General features: G+C 37.9%; 1 protein-coding gene across 2 annotated transcripts in view; it reads left to right on the forward strand.

The window, feature by feature from the left end:
• The window catches only part of ATG5 (autophagy related 5), a 116,052-nt gene that overhangs the window by 59,547 nt on the left and 38,661 nt on the right, over positions 1 to 17,844 (forward strand). For both annotated transcript variants that reach the window (XM_068985004.1, XM_068985005.1), the window contains one exon: positions 10,270 to 10,364. In XM_068985004.1, the coding sequence (XP_068841105.1) occupies positions 10,270 to 10,364 (95 nt within the window). The remainder of the gene's footprint in view (positions 1 to 10,269; positions 10,365 to 17,844) is intronic.

The following is a 17,844-nucleotide window of genomic DNA, read 5'->3' on the forward strand; positions in this document are numbered from 1 at the left end:
CATCATGCTTATCTCCTCTGCCCTAATATTTTAAGACTTATTAGGAGAGAGAGGGATTGAGAAGGAATGGTTATTAGATGGTAAAGTTAGCAGAGGTGGAATTCATTCCAGCCTGCCAAGACTGGAGGACCACTCGGATGTTCTTGGACCACCTGTCCTGCTCCCGCCACTGTTTCTTGATATGACTGGAGATTGATGCATTGGAAACTGATGGCAGGTAAATGGCAATTAAGTTGTTCCCATGGAGTGAGAAGGTAGGGCCTTACAGGGTAGTTGAAAGGGTTGGAGGGAGTGAAGGGGCTATAAAAGGAATCCAGTGTTGTAGAGGGTTACAGCTGGGTTGCATTACAGCTTTTACTCTTCCCACTGTGGCTAACAAAGGCCCTCAGTTGCATAACTTACAGAGGCAACATTCACATAGAATTTCATGTGAATGTTGCAGACTCCCTGGTTGTGAGCCAGGCTGAACACTCCAGCAATCTTGTGATGATGGGGTTTTGGCAGAACCACTTCTAAAGGTTTTGACCCTTCACTTACCTTGTTACTGAATCTATGTATAGGGGCTTGGTGTCTTCTCTTGTTGAGAAGCCTAAGAGACAAAATGCTTAACGTAGCACTGACTTTGTGCCAAGTACCGTTCTCAGTATTTGGTACATATGAACTCATTATTCCTTCCAGTGACTCTACAAATACTATTAATAATATCTTCATTTTACAAATGAAGAAATTGGTACACAAGTTTTAAAGTGTTCTCAACTTGCCTAGCTATTAAGTGGCAGAGCCAGAAAGCAGACCCAGGCGGTGTGGCTCCACAGCGTCTGCTTTCCCACTGTGCTCTGCCGCACTTGCGGTGCCTTCTTTTTGTTGCTCCACATTATCGAAGTCAGTCGTGTATTTGGTTGTTTAATCATTTAGCAAACATTCACTGAGCATGTCTGTTGTGCCAGGAATTTTCTAGGGCTGGAGACAAAGGCCTTGCCCTCATAGAACTTACATTTTAGTTGGGGGACAGAGACATGTTTAGAAGAAAATAAAAAAATACTTTAGCTAGAATTAATTATAAGGAAAGTCTTCCCTGAGGAGGCGACACTTCCACTGAGACTTGAATGGTGAGAAAGAAGCAGCTCTGTGAAGATGAGAAAAGTGAGGATTCCTAGCCTCTAACTGTGACATGGGAAGAAGCTTGGTGCTTTCCGGAGACAGAAAAGTAGCATGATTTGGGGCTTTAGTCAGTAAGCAGATTGATAGACAGTGAGGTCTCAGAGAGATGCAGAAACCGTTGCATTCCTAGGGGGTGGGAGCGGGCCGAAAGAAACGCACTTCCTGGGCAGGAAGTATTTTATCCGCAGCAACGTGTTGGTTGCCTGCATGCAGTTCTGAGTGGGATGCAGTCTGCCCCATTCATAGCCAGTAAGAAGATGCAATGGATTTTTTCTTTTTAATGACAATTCTGGTACTTAGCTTCCAATAATCATATTGTTGAAGTATATTACAAAGCATTATTCCTTATGGTCCCTTAGAAAAATGTTTGGAAGTTTATTCATTCATGACATGATTTGATTTGTATGAGAAGTGCATTCTGGATCTGTTTGGGGGATGCAAGTAGAAGAGAGGAGACCAGTTAGGAGGCTGTCACAATGGTTCAGATGAGAGATGATAGTGATTTAGGTAAAAGTTGTCGTAGTGAATATAGAGAGGATTACAATATGAAAATATATATTGATTCCTCTCCTTGATGCCAGTTTTGTAGACTGCGAGTTACAACATCTTTATTCCAAGAGCCAATCCCAGTAATTGGCTTTTTTTTAATAGCACTTCTCTTTTAGGACAAAGGGGTATGGTAGTCCCTCCTTATTCATGATTTTGTTTTCACAGTTTCAGTTTCCTGTGGGCATACGTGATCTGAAAATATTAAATGAAAAATTCCAGAAATAAACTATTCATCAGTTTTAAATTGTGTGCTGCCCTGAGCAGCATGGTGAAGTGTCGCTATCTGACTTCAGCATGTGAGGTGTAAGGGATGGTTCCAGCGTATCCACACTATGCATTCTACCCTCCCATGAGTCTCGTAGTATCCGTCACCATTATCACATCAGCCATATTGGGATTGCGGTGCTTGTGTTCAGGTAACCCTATTTCACTTAATGATGGTCCCAAATTGTTAGTGATGCTGGCAGCTAGATGGTCTCTTACTGTGCCTAATTTATAAATTAATCTTTATTATGAGTGTGTAGATACAGGAAAAAAACATAGTACATATGGGACTCATGGATACGTAGTGCTGTCCACCGTTTCAGGTGTCCACTGAAGGTCTTGGGACATATCCCCAGTGGAGAAGGGAAAACTACTAGAAATGTCTTCTCTCAGTTTATTCTGAGACAGTGATAGGCCAGGTCACAAATTTCCTCAGATTCAGATTTTATTGCTCTTTTGATTAGTTCCAACAGCAGATTGCCCAGAGTACAGTCCTGCTGCCAAGATGAGTGTTTATGAACAGACTTAAGGACTGGCCTTAAGGATTGGTTCTCCTCTCAGCCTCATTACAAAGGCCAGCCTGCTTCTGTCTTCAGGATGAATTTTCAGGGGTCCTCGAAGAGTTTTCAGGGCTTCTTTGTTTTGATTAGGGGCTCCCCGCCAGATATATCTCAGTAACTTAAAGCCTCAGACAGAAGGCCTCATGGAAATGTGTGGGTGTGGCTCTGTTGAGCGGCATCTGAGCACCAGTGGACGTGCTGCAGTGTATAGATGCTCCCTCCCTGAGTCAGCCTGTCAGTTCAGTTCAGTTGCTCAGTTGTGTCTGACTGTTTGCAACCCCGTGGACTGCAGCTCGCTATGCTTCTCTGTCCATCGACTCCTGGAGCTTGGTCAAACTCATGTCCATCGAGTTGGCAATGCCATCAGTTGGTCAGCCTGACTGTGCTATTAATATGTGACTCAGAGGACAAATGAGTTTGAGGATACAGGTCACTCATTTAACACACATGGATTTTTTTGCCCTCTGATTTTTTTTCATAAAGATGTTTACTATATTACAATGTGAAGAAACTGGGCTTCCCTGGTGGCTCAGACAGTAAAGAATCCACCTGGCAATGCAGGAGACCTGGGTTTGATCCCTGGGTCAGGAAAATCCCCTGGAGAATGGAATGGCAACCCATTCCAATATTCTTGGCTGGAAAATCCCCACGGACAGAGGAGCCTGGTGGGCTATAGTCCATGGGGTCACAAAGAGTCAGATAGAACTGAGCAACTAACACACACACACACAGGTGACAAAATTAATTCAAATAGATCTATACTTGGATATGCTTTCTGTTGCAAAGCTTGAAAGCCTCTGGTCAAAACACTACATCTATTTGGCCGCTTGTAGTATTGATTTGAATAATACTGTTGATAAATCCATAATTTTCTGAGAAATGAGTTCCCTTCAGCAGTAATTTTCAACCATTTGCTTTTCTCTTCCAAGAAAAGCTCAAAGCCTGTGTTTTATGAGCCGTCAAGATCTGACACTTATTTAGGGTGTTGTAAATCTGTTCTTTCTGACATCAAGACTTGAAGAGCAGAAAGTGGAATGGTATGCATATGGGGGCCATTTCAGCCCTTACCTTTGGTTCTGTCTCAGCCAGCAATACCACAGTGCTGAATTGAGGCTGGGGTGCTGTCCTTTAGAGGACCTCCATGTCTCCCATGGGATCTTGTAAATAAATAGGTTATTCGTGGCATTTAAATATTAAAATATTATTTGCCTTGAGTTCTTAATAAAGCTTAAGTGGAAAAACAGATACATCCTTTAAAATTGCCACTTTTTTCTGCAGCTTTTTCCCTGTGAGGAACGAAGCATACAAATTAATCAATTTATTTCTGTGCTGCTTAGAAAGATCTTGGTTTTAATTTTTTTTCTGGATTTTTTAAAATTTCCAAGACTAAAATAAAAGCTTAATTCATCAGCGAGTGGAAAAAAAAATTGGTTGCCACCAGAGTTCTGAGAAATTCTATTTTTAATATCTTTAAAAAATTAGATTGACATTCTGTAGCACAGGCCTTCAATTTTGTGATTGTCGATTGGGTAGCCATCCTAAATGATTGTTAAATTTAAAATACAGAAACCAACTTAGCAGTCATATTTGTAATAACTCTGGCGAGAAGTGTGTGAGTTACCTTCTTTTCTGTTTTTCTTTGGATAAGCTAAGTGACTGCTAGTTTTAATTTTCTTCTGTCAGTACTTAGTTGTTTGTTTTGCTTTAGAATTAGAACTAGTTTGAAAACTATTGAAATAGATGTGCATTTACCTAAATTTACTGTTTAAAAAATGAGTAGCTAAAGACCACTGAGCTTCTTTTACTTGTAGGTTCAGTTTTCATGGCCAGTAATAACTCAGTTGCAGTATTCAGAGTACTTGAAGTGAAGTGAAGTCTCTCAGTCATGTCTGGCTCTTTTCAACCCTGTGGACTGTAGCCTACCAGGTTCCTCTGTCCATGGGATTCTCCAGGCAAGAATAGTGGAGTGGGTTACCATTTCCTTCTCCAGGGGATCTTCCTGTCCCAGGGATCAAACCCAGGTCTCCCTCATTGGAGGCAGATGCTTTAATCTCTGAGCCACCAGTAACTGCTTGGTAACAAATTAATATGTACTTGGTTCATTAACATGTAGGAATTTAACAGTACATCCTTACTCCAGTTTTATTTAATTATTGGCTAGGGGTTAGAAGAGATCCTACTATTACAAAACCCAGTGTGAAAGACATTTGGTTATATACTTAAACTCAGCACTGATTTTCTTTTAATTTCTTCTATTTGTATGTTTCCTGTTAATAACTTTGACTTAGAAAAGTTAGATTATTTTTGGTTAGAATGTTTTCAGTGTTATTGAGGAAATGCTAATCTTATGTAAGAACATATTATTTTTATAAAACAATTAAGCTAGTATAAATTAATACAGATCCTTTATTATGTCTTTATTCCTTTTAAACATAGTTGTATCAGACTAGGTTCAGTCAGGAGATAGAAACCACACAAAGGGTTGAAAAGATTGTTTTATATACAGAACTGTTAAGCTCTGATAGAAGAGTAACTGGATATATAAAAAAATCAGACCTGGTACCCTAGGGCTAAAGAGGAAGGTCACACTTAGCAGGAGCCCCTTCCCAGGGCTGGGTTTCTAAATCGTTAGAGAAGGTATATTCCAGCACATTGGATTCCTAGAGAAAGTCTCTGTTTTGCCAGGCTGGAGCAGGTCTGCAGTTGCTGGGAAATCAGGAAAACCTGGAGTGTGGGCCACCAGCAGCAAGTGGCACGGGCAAGCAGAGGGAGTGGCGGCGGTGGGAAACTAGGTCAGCCACCCACCCAGGCCTGCCGAGGAGAGCAGGGCAGTGATGTGGGGTAGGGGACTACAGTGTGCAGACGCAGAAGGAGCCGCTTTCTCCTGCAGTGTCCTTCCAGTACTCTACTGAGAAAGCTTAATGTGATTGTCACGGTAGTGGGTCTGTTAGTCACTTGGTCATGTCTGACTCTTTGCGACCCCATGGGCTGTAGCCCACCAGGCTCCTCTGTTCATGAAATTCTTCAGGTAAGAATACTGGCATGGGTTGCCATGCCCTTCTCCAAGGGATCTGCCTGACCCATGGTTCAAACCTAGAGATGCTTAGAGAAATTGTGTCCATTATGCCAGTGTATATATTGAAAGCCAGATTTGGAGCTGAGAGTAAATTGATAATGTGCATAGTAATGTCTCTTTTTCCAGTTTACTTTTTTGCGATATAGGTATGTGAAAGCTTTTTACTATTTTTCTGTACTTCTTATTTGTGTTTGCTTTCCTTCCTTTAGCCCTATTGACATTTTGAGTCAGATAATTCTTGGTTGTGGAAGCTTTGTCCTATGCATTATAGTATGTTTAGCAGCACCCACTAGATGTTAGTAACATGCACATATATTGGTGACATCCAAAAATATCCCCAAACCCAAGGGGAGCAAAACCTTCCCTGCTTAAGGACCACTCCTTTAGCTCATTTCCCCCTCTCTATTAGAAACAGTATATATCTTTCATTAATAAAGATTTGCTTGTGGTTCTTAAATGTTTTATTTTAATAAGGAGGTTGTCTTAAATAATTACAAAATTTTACTTTTAGAAAAGTTATTAGAACTATTTAGTCTGACTCTCTTTATTTCATCTGTAAGTGAATTAGGGCAGAGTTTTCAGTTGATATAGTTCTAGTCCCCTAGCTGGAAAGGTCAGTTTTCATCCTAATCCCAAAGAAAGGCAATGCCAAACAATGCTCAAACTACTGCACAATTGCACTTATTTCACACGCTAGTAAAATAATGCTCAAAATTCTCCAAGCCAGGTTTCAACAGTACATGAACCGTGGACTCCACACGTTCAAGCTGGATTTAGAAAAGGCAGAGGAACCAGAGATCAAATTGCCAACATCCATTGGATCATTGAAAAACCAATAAAGTTCCAGAAAAACATCTCTTTCTACTTTATTGACTATGCCAAAGCCTTTGACTGTGTGGATCACAACAAACTGTGGAAAATTCTGAAAGAGATGGGAATACCAGACCATCTGACCTGCCTCCTGAGAAATCCGTATGTAGGTCAGGAAGCAACACTTAGAACTGGACATAGAACAATAAACTAGTTCCAAATAGGAAAAGGAGTACGTCAAGGCTGTATATTGTCACCCTGCTTATTTAACTTAGATGCAGAGTACATCATGAGAAACGCTGGGCTGGAGGAAGCACAAGCTGGAATTAAGATTGCTGGGAGAAATAAGCTCAAGTATGTAGATGACACCACCTGAATGGCAGAAAGCGAAGAACTGAAGAGCCTCTTGATGAAAGTGAAAGAGGAGAGTGAAAAAGTTGGCTTAAAGCTCAACATTCAGAAAACTAAGATCATGGCATCTGGTCTCATCACTTCATGGCAATAGATGGGGAAACAGTGGGGACAGTGGCAGACTTTATTTTTTTGAGTTCCAAAAATCACTGCGGATGGTGACTGCAGCCATGAAATTAAAAGACACTTACTCCTTGGAAGGAAAGTTATGACCAACCTAGATAGCATATTCAAAAACAGAGACATTACTTTGCCAACAAAGGTCCGTCTAGTCAAAGCTATGGTTTTTCCAGTAGTCATGTATGGATGTGAAAGCTGAGTGCCTAAGAATTGATGCTTTTGAACTGTGGTGTTGGAGAGGACTCTTGAGAGTCCATTGGACTGCAAGGAGATCCAACCAGTCCATCCTAAAGGAGATCAGTCCTGAATATTCATTGGAAGGACTGCTGCTGAAGCTGAAACTCCAATACTTTGGCTACTTAATGCGAAGAATTGACTCATTGGAAAAGACCCTGATGCTGGGAAAGATTGAAGGCAGAAGGAGAAGGAGATGACAGAGGATGAGATGGATGGCATCACGGACTCAGTGGACATGAGTTTGAGTAAACTCTGGGAGTTAGTGATGGACAGGGAGGCCTGGAGTGTTGCAGTCCATGAGGTTGCAAAGAGTCGGACACAACTGAGCGACTGAACTGAACTGAATCATCTAGCTATTTTGTTGGAGGTCTAGGATTAGAATCCAGAAATTTTTAATGAATAATCATGTATTTAGTATTCTGTTATTCATTCAAGAGCATATGTTAAGCATGCACTGTAGTAGGTGCTAGAGATTTAATGATGCTGCTGCTGCTGCTAAGTCACTTCAGTCGTGTCCAACTCTGTGCAACTCCATAGATGGCAGCCACCAGGCTCCCCTGTCCCCGGGATTCTCCAGGCAAGAACACTGTAGTGGTTGCCATTTCCTTCTCCAATGCATGAAAGTGAAAAGTGAAAGTGAAGTCACTCTGTCGTGTCCGACTCTTAGTGACCCCATGGACTGCAGCCCACCAGGCTCCTCCGTTCATGGGATTTAATGATGAAGCAGTAGTAAAATTTCAGCAATGCATTAAGAATCACTTTATTTAGTTATCACATTCTTGTTTGATATTTGATAGTAGAAAAATAATTTTTAAAAGATACTGAATGAATGATTGATTCATATATGAAACGACTGTGGTTAAAGGAGCTACTCTTAGCATTAAGATGAAGTTTTGTGGTTCCAACTATTGAAACGGTTGTGGGCTTTGAATCAGAAGACCAAGAGTCTGGTTTTGGTTCTTAACTAAACTCATAACAGGCCGGACCTTAGTTGTCGTCTGTGAAATTGCCCTGGACTGACTGGGTTCTAAATTCCCTATGCTACCAGTTCTATTGTAATATGAGCCTTCCTCAGATCGGGATTAAAAATGAGAATAGAGAAGGCCTAGAGGCTGTCACAGTCATCTAGGACAGGGCTATAAGAAGAAACAACTAAATTTTGTTTTTTACGTATAACTGTTATGGCTCAGGCAGTATGAATAGATATCCAGTAAATTGGGTTGAGATGAGTCTACTAGTAGAGAATACGCTTTAATACAGGCTTATCTGAAATTCTGGAGTATTCATGTACTTTACAGAGACTTAATTCTGAGGTGAATTTCTATATATAAAAAATATCTTAATGTAGAATTCTGGGTGAGTTCAAGGTGTTAAAAAAACAACACAGAGAATGGGAAAAATAGTTGTAAATTATTTATCAGATAAGGGGCTTATATCCAGAATTCATAGAGAACTCTTAAAATATTCTACAACAAAAAGATAACCAATTAAAAAGAGGACGAAGGATTTGGTATTTCTCTAAAGACAATATGTAAATGGCTGGTAAACAAATGAAAGTATACTTAGCATAATTAGGCTTTATTGTTGTTTAGTCACCAAGTTGTGTCTGACTTTTTTGTGGGCCCCGTGGATTGTAGCCTGCCAGACTCCTGTCATGGGATTTCCCAGGCAAGAATACTTGAGGGGGTTGCTATTTCCTTCTCTAGGGGACCTTCCAGGCCCAGGGATCAAACCTGTATCTCCTGCATTGGTAGGTGGATTTTTAACCACTGAGCCACCTGGAAAGCCCATAATTAGGGAAATGGAAATAAAAACCATAAGGGGATACCACCTCACCTCCACTAGAATGACTGTAATAAGGAAGATGGACAATAACGTGTTGGCAAGTTTGTGGACACATCAGAACCTTCATATGTTGTTGGTAGAAATGCAAAATGGTGTGGCCTCTTTGAAAAACAGTTTGGTGATTCCTCCAAACATAGTTACCATGTGGCACTTAAACAGTTACTATATAACTCGGCAATTCCATTCTTAGGTAACGTATACAAGAAAATTAAAAATATGCATCCACATAAAAACTTTTATGTGAATATTCATGGTAGCATTATTCATAATAGCCAGAAAGTGGAAACAACCCAAATGTCGACAAACTGATAATGGGTAAACAAAGTGTGGTATCTCCATACAACGAAATATAATTTGGTCATAAAAATGAATGAAGTTCTGATTCATGCTACAACATGAATAAACCTTGGAAAACATAGAGAAAAAACAAAAAACAGATGCAAAAGACCACATATTATATGATTTTATTGATATGAAATGTCTGGAGTAGAATAGAGATTAGTGATTTCTAGCAGATGGGGGGAGGGGATAATTATTAATGGATATGGGTTTCTTTGGGAATGATGAAAATGTTCTGAAATTACATGTTAGAAACTCAGTGTATTAAAAAACACTCAGTTATATATTTCAAAACAGTGAATTTTAGAGTATATGAATTATATATCAGTAAAGTTTGTTTTTTAAAAATCAAGCCTAACATTTTAAAAAAGGAATTGTTTAATCAGCCTGAGATTAAAGTTCAACTGACAGTTATTTCTCAAGTGTCAGCTTTAATTTCTTTCAAAGCCTGTCCTATAATTTTATGTTTTTGCTGTTTAACATGTACAGCGTTTGTCATTTTTCCTTAAATAAGTTCTGATTCAACTTTAGGTCACTGGAAGCTGTGCCTTTATAGTTTAGACAGTAGGAATAAGATCAAGGGAATCAAGACATTCGTCAATACCTGATGTTTTTTGCCATGATACCCTAAGTAATCATAATCTGTTTAGGGTGTCTCTTATGAGAAAAAATGTCTAATGGAAATATCTAGGAAGAAGAAGGAGCAATAATGTAGGAAAAATTAATTTTATATCTTGCTTCATGTTTAGTTATGGAAAGGTAAGTTTAAGAAGAAATAATATATAAATAATGCCCTTTCAGAAATTTCTATGAGGAGTGATGAATAACAGTTTTCATCTCTTCATATGAGATATTAAATTATAATATACACCTTTAATAAATAATTTATCGTTACAGACAGATTTGACCAGTTTTGGGCCATCAATCGGAAACTCATGGAATATCCTGCAGAAGAAAATGGATTTCGTTATATCCCTTTTAGAATATACCAGGTAGGAAGTAACATTTTTTACAATACCAACTTATGAAAGCCTTGAACATCTTACTTCTTAAAACACTTTTGTCCAATGTCTTTTAAGTTTACATAGTAGCTAAATAATACTTATTAGGACTTTCCAGATCTCTTTCTTTTGGTGGCAGTCAGATCCGAGACTGCACTATGAAGTATGTGACTCATATAGTGGGTCCTCACTCATATAGTCAGTCCTCTTTATTTACAGATTCTGTAGTGGCAGATTAGCCTGCTTGCTGATATTTATTTGCAACCTCAGAGTCACCACTCAACAGTACTACCCTGGACATGTGCAGAGTGATGAAAAATTTGATTTGCCCTATATGCACATTTCCAGTGATGCTATGCCTTCTTAAACCATAAAATGTGCTCTCGTACCATAAACAAGTGACTTCCCAGTCTATTTAGTGCCACATTCTACACATTTTTGTGCTTTTTATTGGTAGTTTTGATGTTAGAAACGATTCCCAGGCATAGTGCTGAAGTGTTGTCTTTATTTAGAAATGTACATAAAACAAGAGTATGTATTGATGAGTTGAAGAATACATGAGCAGAGACTTGCAGTAACCCTTGTATTCCCGTGGTTCAGTATTTGTTAACTCAGTGTTTGCAGTGACTTTACAGAACATGAGTACTGCAGATGAGAATCGACTCTGTTTTCAATGATGGGTCTTCAGTGCTGTACAGCAAAATAAATGGTAGCTTCTGATTGCCATACCCTTTCATGGATTTAAAAAACTCCATGTTTCTGTAGAGTACTTTAAAACTACCATATGTTTCCTATATAGCAATACTGAGTGAATTTTTATTGAATGAATGGTGTCCAGAAAGCAAGTTGCCTACTATCATGGAAAAAGCAGTTAAGAATAGAAACTATTAATAGAAATAGTATCATAGACATAGACCCTCATATAGCAGGACCTCCATTCAAATTCAAGAGATTGTATCATAACTTCCCTTTTTAGACATTTTTACTATCTCATAGTCTTTACTTACAGTTACTTCAACAGTTATTTTTTAATCTTTTATAGAGCCATCATATAAATGTGTGTTCAAAAAGAAAGTAAACCATCCAACTGAAAACAAGTAAAAACCAAAAATCCCAATGTACTTCATGAAAAGTTTTTATGACTTTAATAAGGTTGCTTCTCAATTATTAATAAAGATAATGGCAAATAGTCTATTTAGATCATAGATTAATAATACATACAACATAAATAAAATGAGAAAAATGACTGATAGCATGAAATCAGATAATCTAATTAACCACCTTCTTCTGCTTCCTTTTTTTTTTTTTTTTCAGAAAAATAAAATTTTAATTCCGTAAGTCTTTGTTAAGCACGGATATTACACAGTGGATTTGGAAATGCCATATCTTATTTGTTTATACTGTATCTTATATCATGAAGAATCTGAGGCAATTTACAGGAATATATTTTGTACAGAAGCAAAATAGAAAAAATTTAAAATCAGAGCCACTGAAAATATAAAATGGAAACTCAGCATGAAATTACCTAGACTATGAATAAGTGAGATCTTCAAATTTATTAAAATTTTTAAACTTACTGAAATTGACTTGTAAATTTGACCCAAACCTTCTTTGCAGCCAGAGCAAGGGAGAGAGAAATGTGATGAGATATGATTTTTTTTCATTTTATATATGATGAAAATTTACTAGGGTATCAGAGAAGCTAACTTTTCTTGGGTACCACATAGGAAAGAAATTTCTCATGTGACCACATTTAGAGGGAACGGGGCAATATCCTTTATACCTCACCTATAGTTAGAAACACAATAATAGTTTCAATAAAACTGCTTCCTAATGTGTCACTTAGAGAAAACTAAAGACAGTGTATCATAAGCCATGGATCATCCACAGTGCAATAATGAATTGGTGAAGTAATCGGAAGGCAAAGACAAAAGAAAAGTTTAGGTTATTTTATGGAAGAATGCTGTTTATCAAATAAGAAGGAAAGTCACTGATGGAGCAAGGCAGTTGAGGGTTGGGATCAATCAGTAAAGGTTAATCCAGTGGAGGAAGAGGTTTTCGGAGACCTGTTAAGGAAAAGGACAGGGAGCAGTGTTGCCACTGGCATGGGAGAATCTCAGGTATGACACAGGAGAGGTAGAACAGCTTTGCACCTGTCACGCTCAACAGCGGGCAAACAGGACAGTGCCTGTGCTTGTGTAAAGTAACGTGGGAAAAGGCGGCAGGAGGTCTGCGTGTTTGTATTAAGAGAAAAACTCTCTCTTATTACACAAATTGGTACTGATTGCTTAGACATTCCATAAGAGAAACTTCCAGAGTGGTTTTATAGAACTAGAATGATATGCTTTGGTTATCCCAAAGAGAAAAGCCAGAATTGAGTAAGATTTTATGGACTTAAGTATATGTGGGAGACCTGAGTTCAATCCCTGGGTTGGGAATATACCCTGGAGGAGGGCATGGCAACCCACTCCAGTATTCTTGCCTGGAGAATCCCCATGGACAGAGGAGCCTAGTGGGCTACAGTCCATGGTGTCGCAAAGAGTTGGACACAACTGAGCAACTAAGCACAACACAGCAACAATAGTACTTCAGGTGGGTAGGATGTTTTATGTGGTGTATAAGTCTCACAGGAAAAGGCTATGTCTTCACCATCACAAATATAGATACTGGTGATAAAAATACAGATTAAAAGCAGTAACGGCCTATTACAGAATTTTAAGAGTGGTCCTTATGTTTTCTGAGTGGATTTCTCCTTTTTTTTTTTTTTGAACACGGGAACCTGTTTTGGGGTTGAACTGGGATGGTGTGGATGGGGACAAGTGAGATTGACTCCGGTGGCTTGACTCTGTCTTCCTAGGGTCAGTAGTTGTAGTGTCACATATTTATGGGAATTCTAAAGCACAGTTTGTAGAACTACTCTTTATCTAGGCCAAGACAGGTTCAGTGATTTGCCCAGGTTAGGAAGTTCTTGATCTAGCTAGCACTCTGGATACACTAATACTTTCAGCATGCTAGTGGTATCTTTGAAGGCAAGGTTAGGGTTTCTTTTTTCTTTTTTCCTTTTTGATTCTGTGTAGTAGGATTTAGTACAGTGTTATTTATGTACACTGTAAGTGCTTCACAGGTATTTAATTGAATCTTACAGTATTAAAGCACCAAAGATTTCATAATTCTAAAGCGGAAAAAAAAAATTATAGTTCAAATAATCCAAAACTGAAAAAGCTAGCTGCCTTTAATAAGGATAGTGCTGTTGTAATAGCTGAAGAAAAAACACTTTTAGAGTTAATTAAAATGGTTGGAGACTAGTAGGAGCAAGTGGAAGAGAGCTGTTGGAAGGGTTGCATGGAAAAAAACAGTGCATTATATGCACCCCTGAATTCCAGCACTGCAGTGGAAGGGAGGCCCCTAAGGCTCTGTGAGAGATATGACACTGACTAGCTGTGTGTCCACAGGTGCTTCCTCAGTCTTGCTGGGCCTTCGTTTCTTCATCAATAAAACGAAAAGGGCATAACTGAGTGAACTTATACATCTGGTTGGAATTGTTCTTTAAAGAAGCCATATTACAGGTTTATCTAACTGTATCAGTGATGTTCTTTTTAAAATGTTTTATACTCCTGGTTTCAGAGCAAATTTATCAGCTTTATAGTAAACATAGTTCTTTCCTTTATGTCACTGTTTGTATGACTTTAAAATAATTTCTTAAATGGTTCATCTTGAAAATTCATTAAATCATTCAGCAGTCATTAATAGTTGTTTGGGACTATTGTACCATGAGCGCCATAGTAACATACCATAAGTCATACCTAAAGCCTAGCAAAGTACCTTATTTGTGGAATTTAGTTGAATAAAATAGAGATTCTAAAGACATTTCCGAAAAACGGGAGCTCCGAAACTAATTTGAGATATATACCTCCCAGCACTTACTGGATAGTTGAGTTTCAGCATGTGTATTTAACTATAGATTGCAAATGCTTGAAGCTCCTTTCGGGAAAGTGGGTATTACTATTACCTAACTGAGGAATTGTAGGATTACAGTTGCTAGAATAATAGTGCAGACGTACAGAATGTAGATCTTCTCTTTCTCATTTACCATTCTTTTCTGGGGAAAATTATCAGATGTGTCCATACCTCTTACTGCCATATCATAAATACAGTGATACTTAGAATGTATGTGAAAGAGAGGGAAAGAGAAAGAGAATGTGTACATGTGAGAGAGAATGGTTTTCATAAACTTCTATAATTAGACAGAAAGTGGGAAGCTAGAGAATTCTCAAAATTTGATTGACAAATCCTGGTTGCCAGGTGGGGACTCTGTTAGGGCAGAGCTTGCTGCCTGTTCTTTACTTAGTCATGGCAGTGGCACTTTTTCTTCAAGCAGGTGGAGACAGAGCCTGAGGGTTTTATCGGAACTCTTTATTGACCTACGTAACTTTGCTGTTGGCCTTACCTCTAGCTGGTTTGGTTTTGAACTTGATTAAAATTTTAGACATGAGATGCATAAGTGAATATAAAAATTTAGGAGTCTCAGTTTTTGCCCATTGTCTGTTGGCTGGCTCTTTCCATTTCCCTATTGTATATTTTTGAGTCTTCATATATACCTTGACCAAAGGAAGATGGGATCTGCTGTTTTCCTAGATTAGATGATCTAAAGATAATACCAGATTTCTGCTATTGACTCCCTTATATATAGCTCTTTAATTTGTATGATTGGGATAGTCCATTGATTCAGTGTAGCTTTTAATACATGTGGCATTTTGATTAATCTGCACCTTTCATTTGTTTAATATACTAATAGATCTCTGTACTGTTTGAGACCTTAAGTTAGTAAATTTGAATAAAACCTGGAAATCCAGGTTTATTAATAAGACCAACAAAGGGCATAATTTCGCTAAACTTTTTTTCTTTGTTTGGAATTCTAACAGAATTCCTGTATAGCAGGGGATAAAAAGGGAAGGACAGTGAGTATACTTGACTGAGGTTCATTTCATCTTTGGAGGCCTCACAACTTCTTATGAGGTAGGGATCTTCATCTGATTTCCCACATGAGGAAGCTGAAGCTGAGGAATTCTAAATGACTTGCCGAGGGGCACACATATAAAAAGTGTGAAGACTAGAATTCAGACCTAAGTGAGACTTACAAACAAAATATTATTTTCTTCCTAAAAATTAAGTTTACAGAATTTTCAAGACATAATTATCACATAAAGTGAAGTCCATGAACTCCACTTTGACCAAACCTAGAAAATCCCTAACTATCAACATTCTTTAAAGGTAGACTTTTGTGCAGATTGTTGGAAAACTTTAGTTCTTTTTCATCTGTCATTTGATTGTCAGTGGGCTCAGAATGACTGTAATCCAATGACAGAATTTTAGTGGTAAAAGTAAAATAGGACCAAAAGTAGTTTGGATATCCATTATTGACCAGAATGTGTCATTTCTGTCATTTACATAACACTTTGGTTTGGTGTGTGTGTTTCAGGTCTGTGTTCCTGAAATCCAGGTGCTTCATATTAACTAGTATTCTAGAGATGAGGTTAATGGCAGGAAATGCCTCAGAAATGTAACTAAAATGTTATTTAGCCTAGCACATAAACAGATGTCATTAATGAGGGTATCTGTGAAAAAGATTTGTAAACTGACTGTGACGTCCTCAGGCATTGATATTTAGGTTGTAGTGTGAAAATTAGGCACATAATTTCTGTTTTTCAAGAAGCAGTGGGTTTAAAAGTGTTATCTGCCGGTATGCTGCATGTAAGAAAAAGTTGTCTCATTCTTCTAATCATTCACCAAGTTCATTTGTTCACAAATATTTGCATGCTGTGCTTGTACTGTGCACAGGGGATACAAGTAGTGATTAATATGGTACATCACCCTTTAAGAATTTATAATAAAAGAATAAAAGAAATAAGTGTACAATCAAATTTTAAATCACAACTGTGATTGGTGCTGTGAAGGAGAGGTATACAGTGCAATAAAGGCTAGTTCCGCTGAGGGGAATTTGATCTGTTTTAGTAGGGCAGAGAAGACTTCTTTGATGAAATGTCCTGTCTTTTGAGGTCTGACAAATGGATGGAATTAGGTAGGCAAAGAGTAATGAGAGGACTTCTGTAGGCAGAGGGGATGTAAGTATGAGGACAGCCTGTTGCTCTTGAGCACAGAGTTGGGGGCAAAGTAAATATGTTGCTTGTTTTTCTTTTGGGTTATTTATCTTGTTATTTTACAAAAGATTATTTTTATAGATATTAACCATTTTCTATCAAACACTGTAAAATATAACCACAACTTTAAAATTCATCTTGATTTTTATAGTATCTTTCTGTAAAAAAAAAGTTTTTAATGCTTTATATGCCCAATTATTAATATATCTTTTTCTTAGTCATATATGGATTTTTTTCTTTGTTAAGAAGGCCCCTCCCCATACACCTGCAGGTTATACATAGTTTTACGTAGCTTGTAAGATTGGTTTTTAATATGTAACTCTTTAGCTCATCTGGAACTTATTTTTATGTGCTATATGAGATACAGGCATACAGCCTTATTTTCTTCCAGGTGATAGCTAGCTGTAGTGAGTTTATTTATTATATAAACTAAGGGTGGACACACTTTTTGCTTTAGAGAATCAGAAAATAAATATTCTCAGCTTTGTAGAGCAAATGGTCTCTGTTGCAGTTGTACAGTTCTGTAGCTTGGAAGCAACCATAGACAACTTGGAGTTGACGGACATGGCTGTGTTCCAGTTAAACCTCTATCTCCAGAATCAGGACAAAGGCACAGTCTAGCTTGCATGCTGTAGTGTATTGATTCCTGATATAAACTATTCTTTTCCTATTAGATAAAAGTGCCACTTCTGCTTTACATTAAAATAGCTTGACTGCAGGAATCTGGTTTTGAATTTCCTCCTCCATTCCATTGGTTTATTTGTTTATTTTTATGGCAGTATTATTTTTATTTGATTTTAATGTTCTGATATTTGCTGGGGCAATTCACTGCTTACCTTTTTTCCAGTCTTTTCATGGTTAATAAATGGAAATACATTTCCGTTTTAATTTTGGTAACATTCACCTTTTTATGTCATTAAATCTTCCCACGTAAGAACACAGTACATTTTTCTTATTCAGATTTGGTTTTATGTTTTCCAGGAGGGCCTTTGTCTTTCTTTTAAATTTATTTCTAGGTGTTTTTTTAGATTTTGTTTTTCTTTATTTCATTTCCATTTCTAGATATTTATTTATGTCATCAGCCAAAAAACACACAAGAAACCCCTCTTCCCACCATTTTGTCAGCTATCTCTTGTTCTTGCAGCATTGCATTGTTAGTATTGTGTTCCCAAGACTGTGTTAAATAATAATGTTACTAGCAGTAATCAGCCTTTTCCCCAGCTTTTCCCTTAGCCTTTGGGATCTGTAAACTCATTGGTCCTTAGGCTCATGTCCACCCAGAGGGGAAATGTTGTAGAGGTTTGTAGTTCCCC

This window comes from Capricornis sumatraensis, chromosome 13 (genome assembly GCF_032405125.1).
Source record: "Capricornis sumatraensis isolate serow.1 chromosome 13, serow.2, whole genome shotgun sequence".
NCBI lineage: Eukaryota > Metazoa > Chordata > Mammalia > Artiodactyla > Bovidae > Capricornis > Capricornis sumatraensis.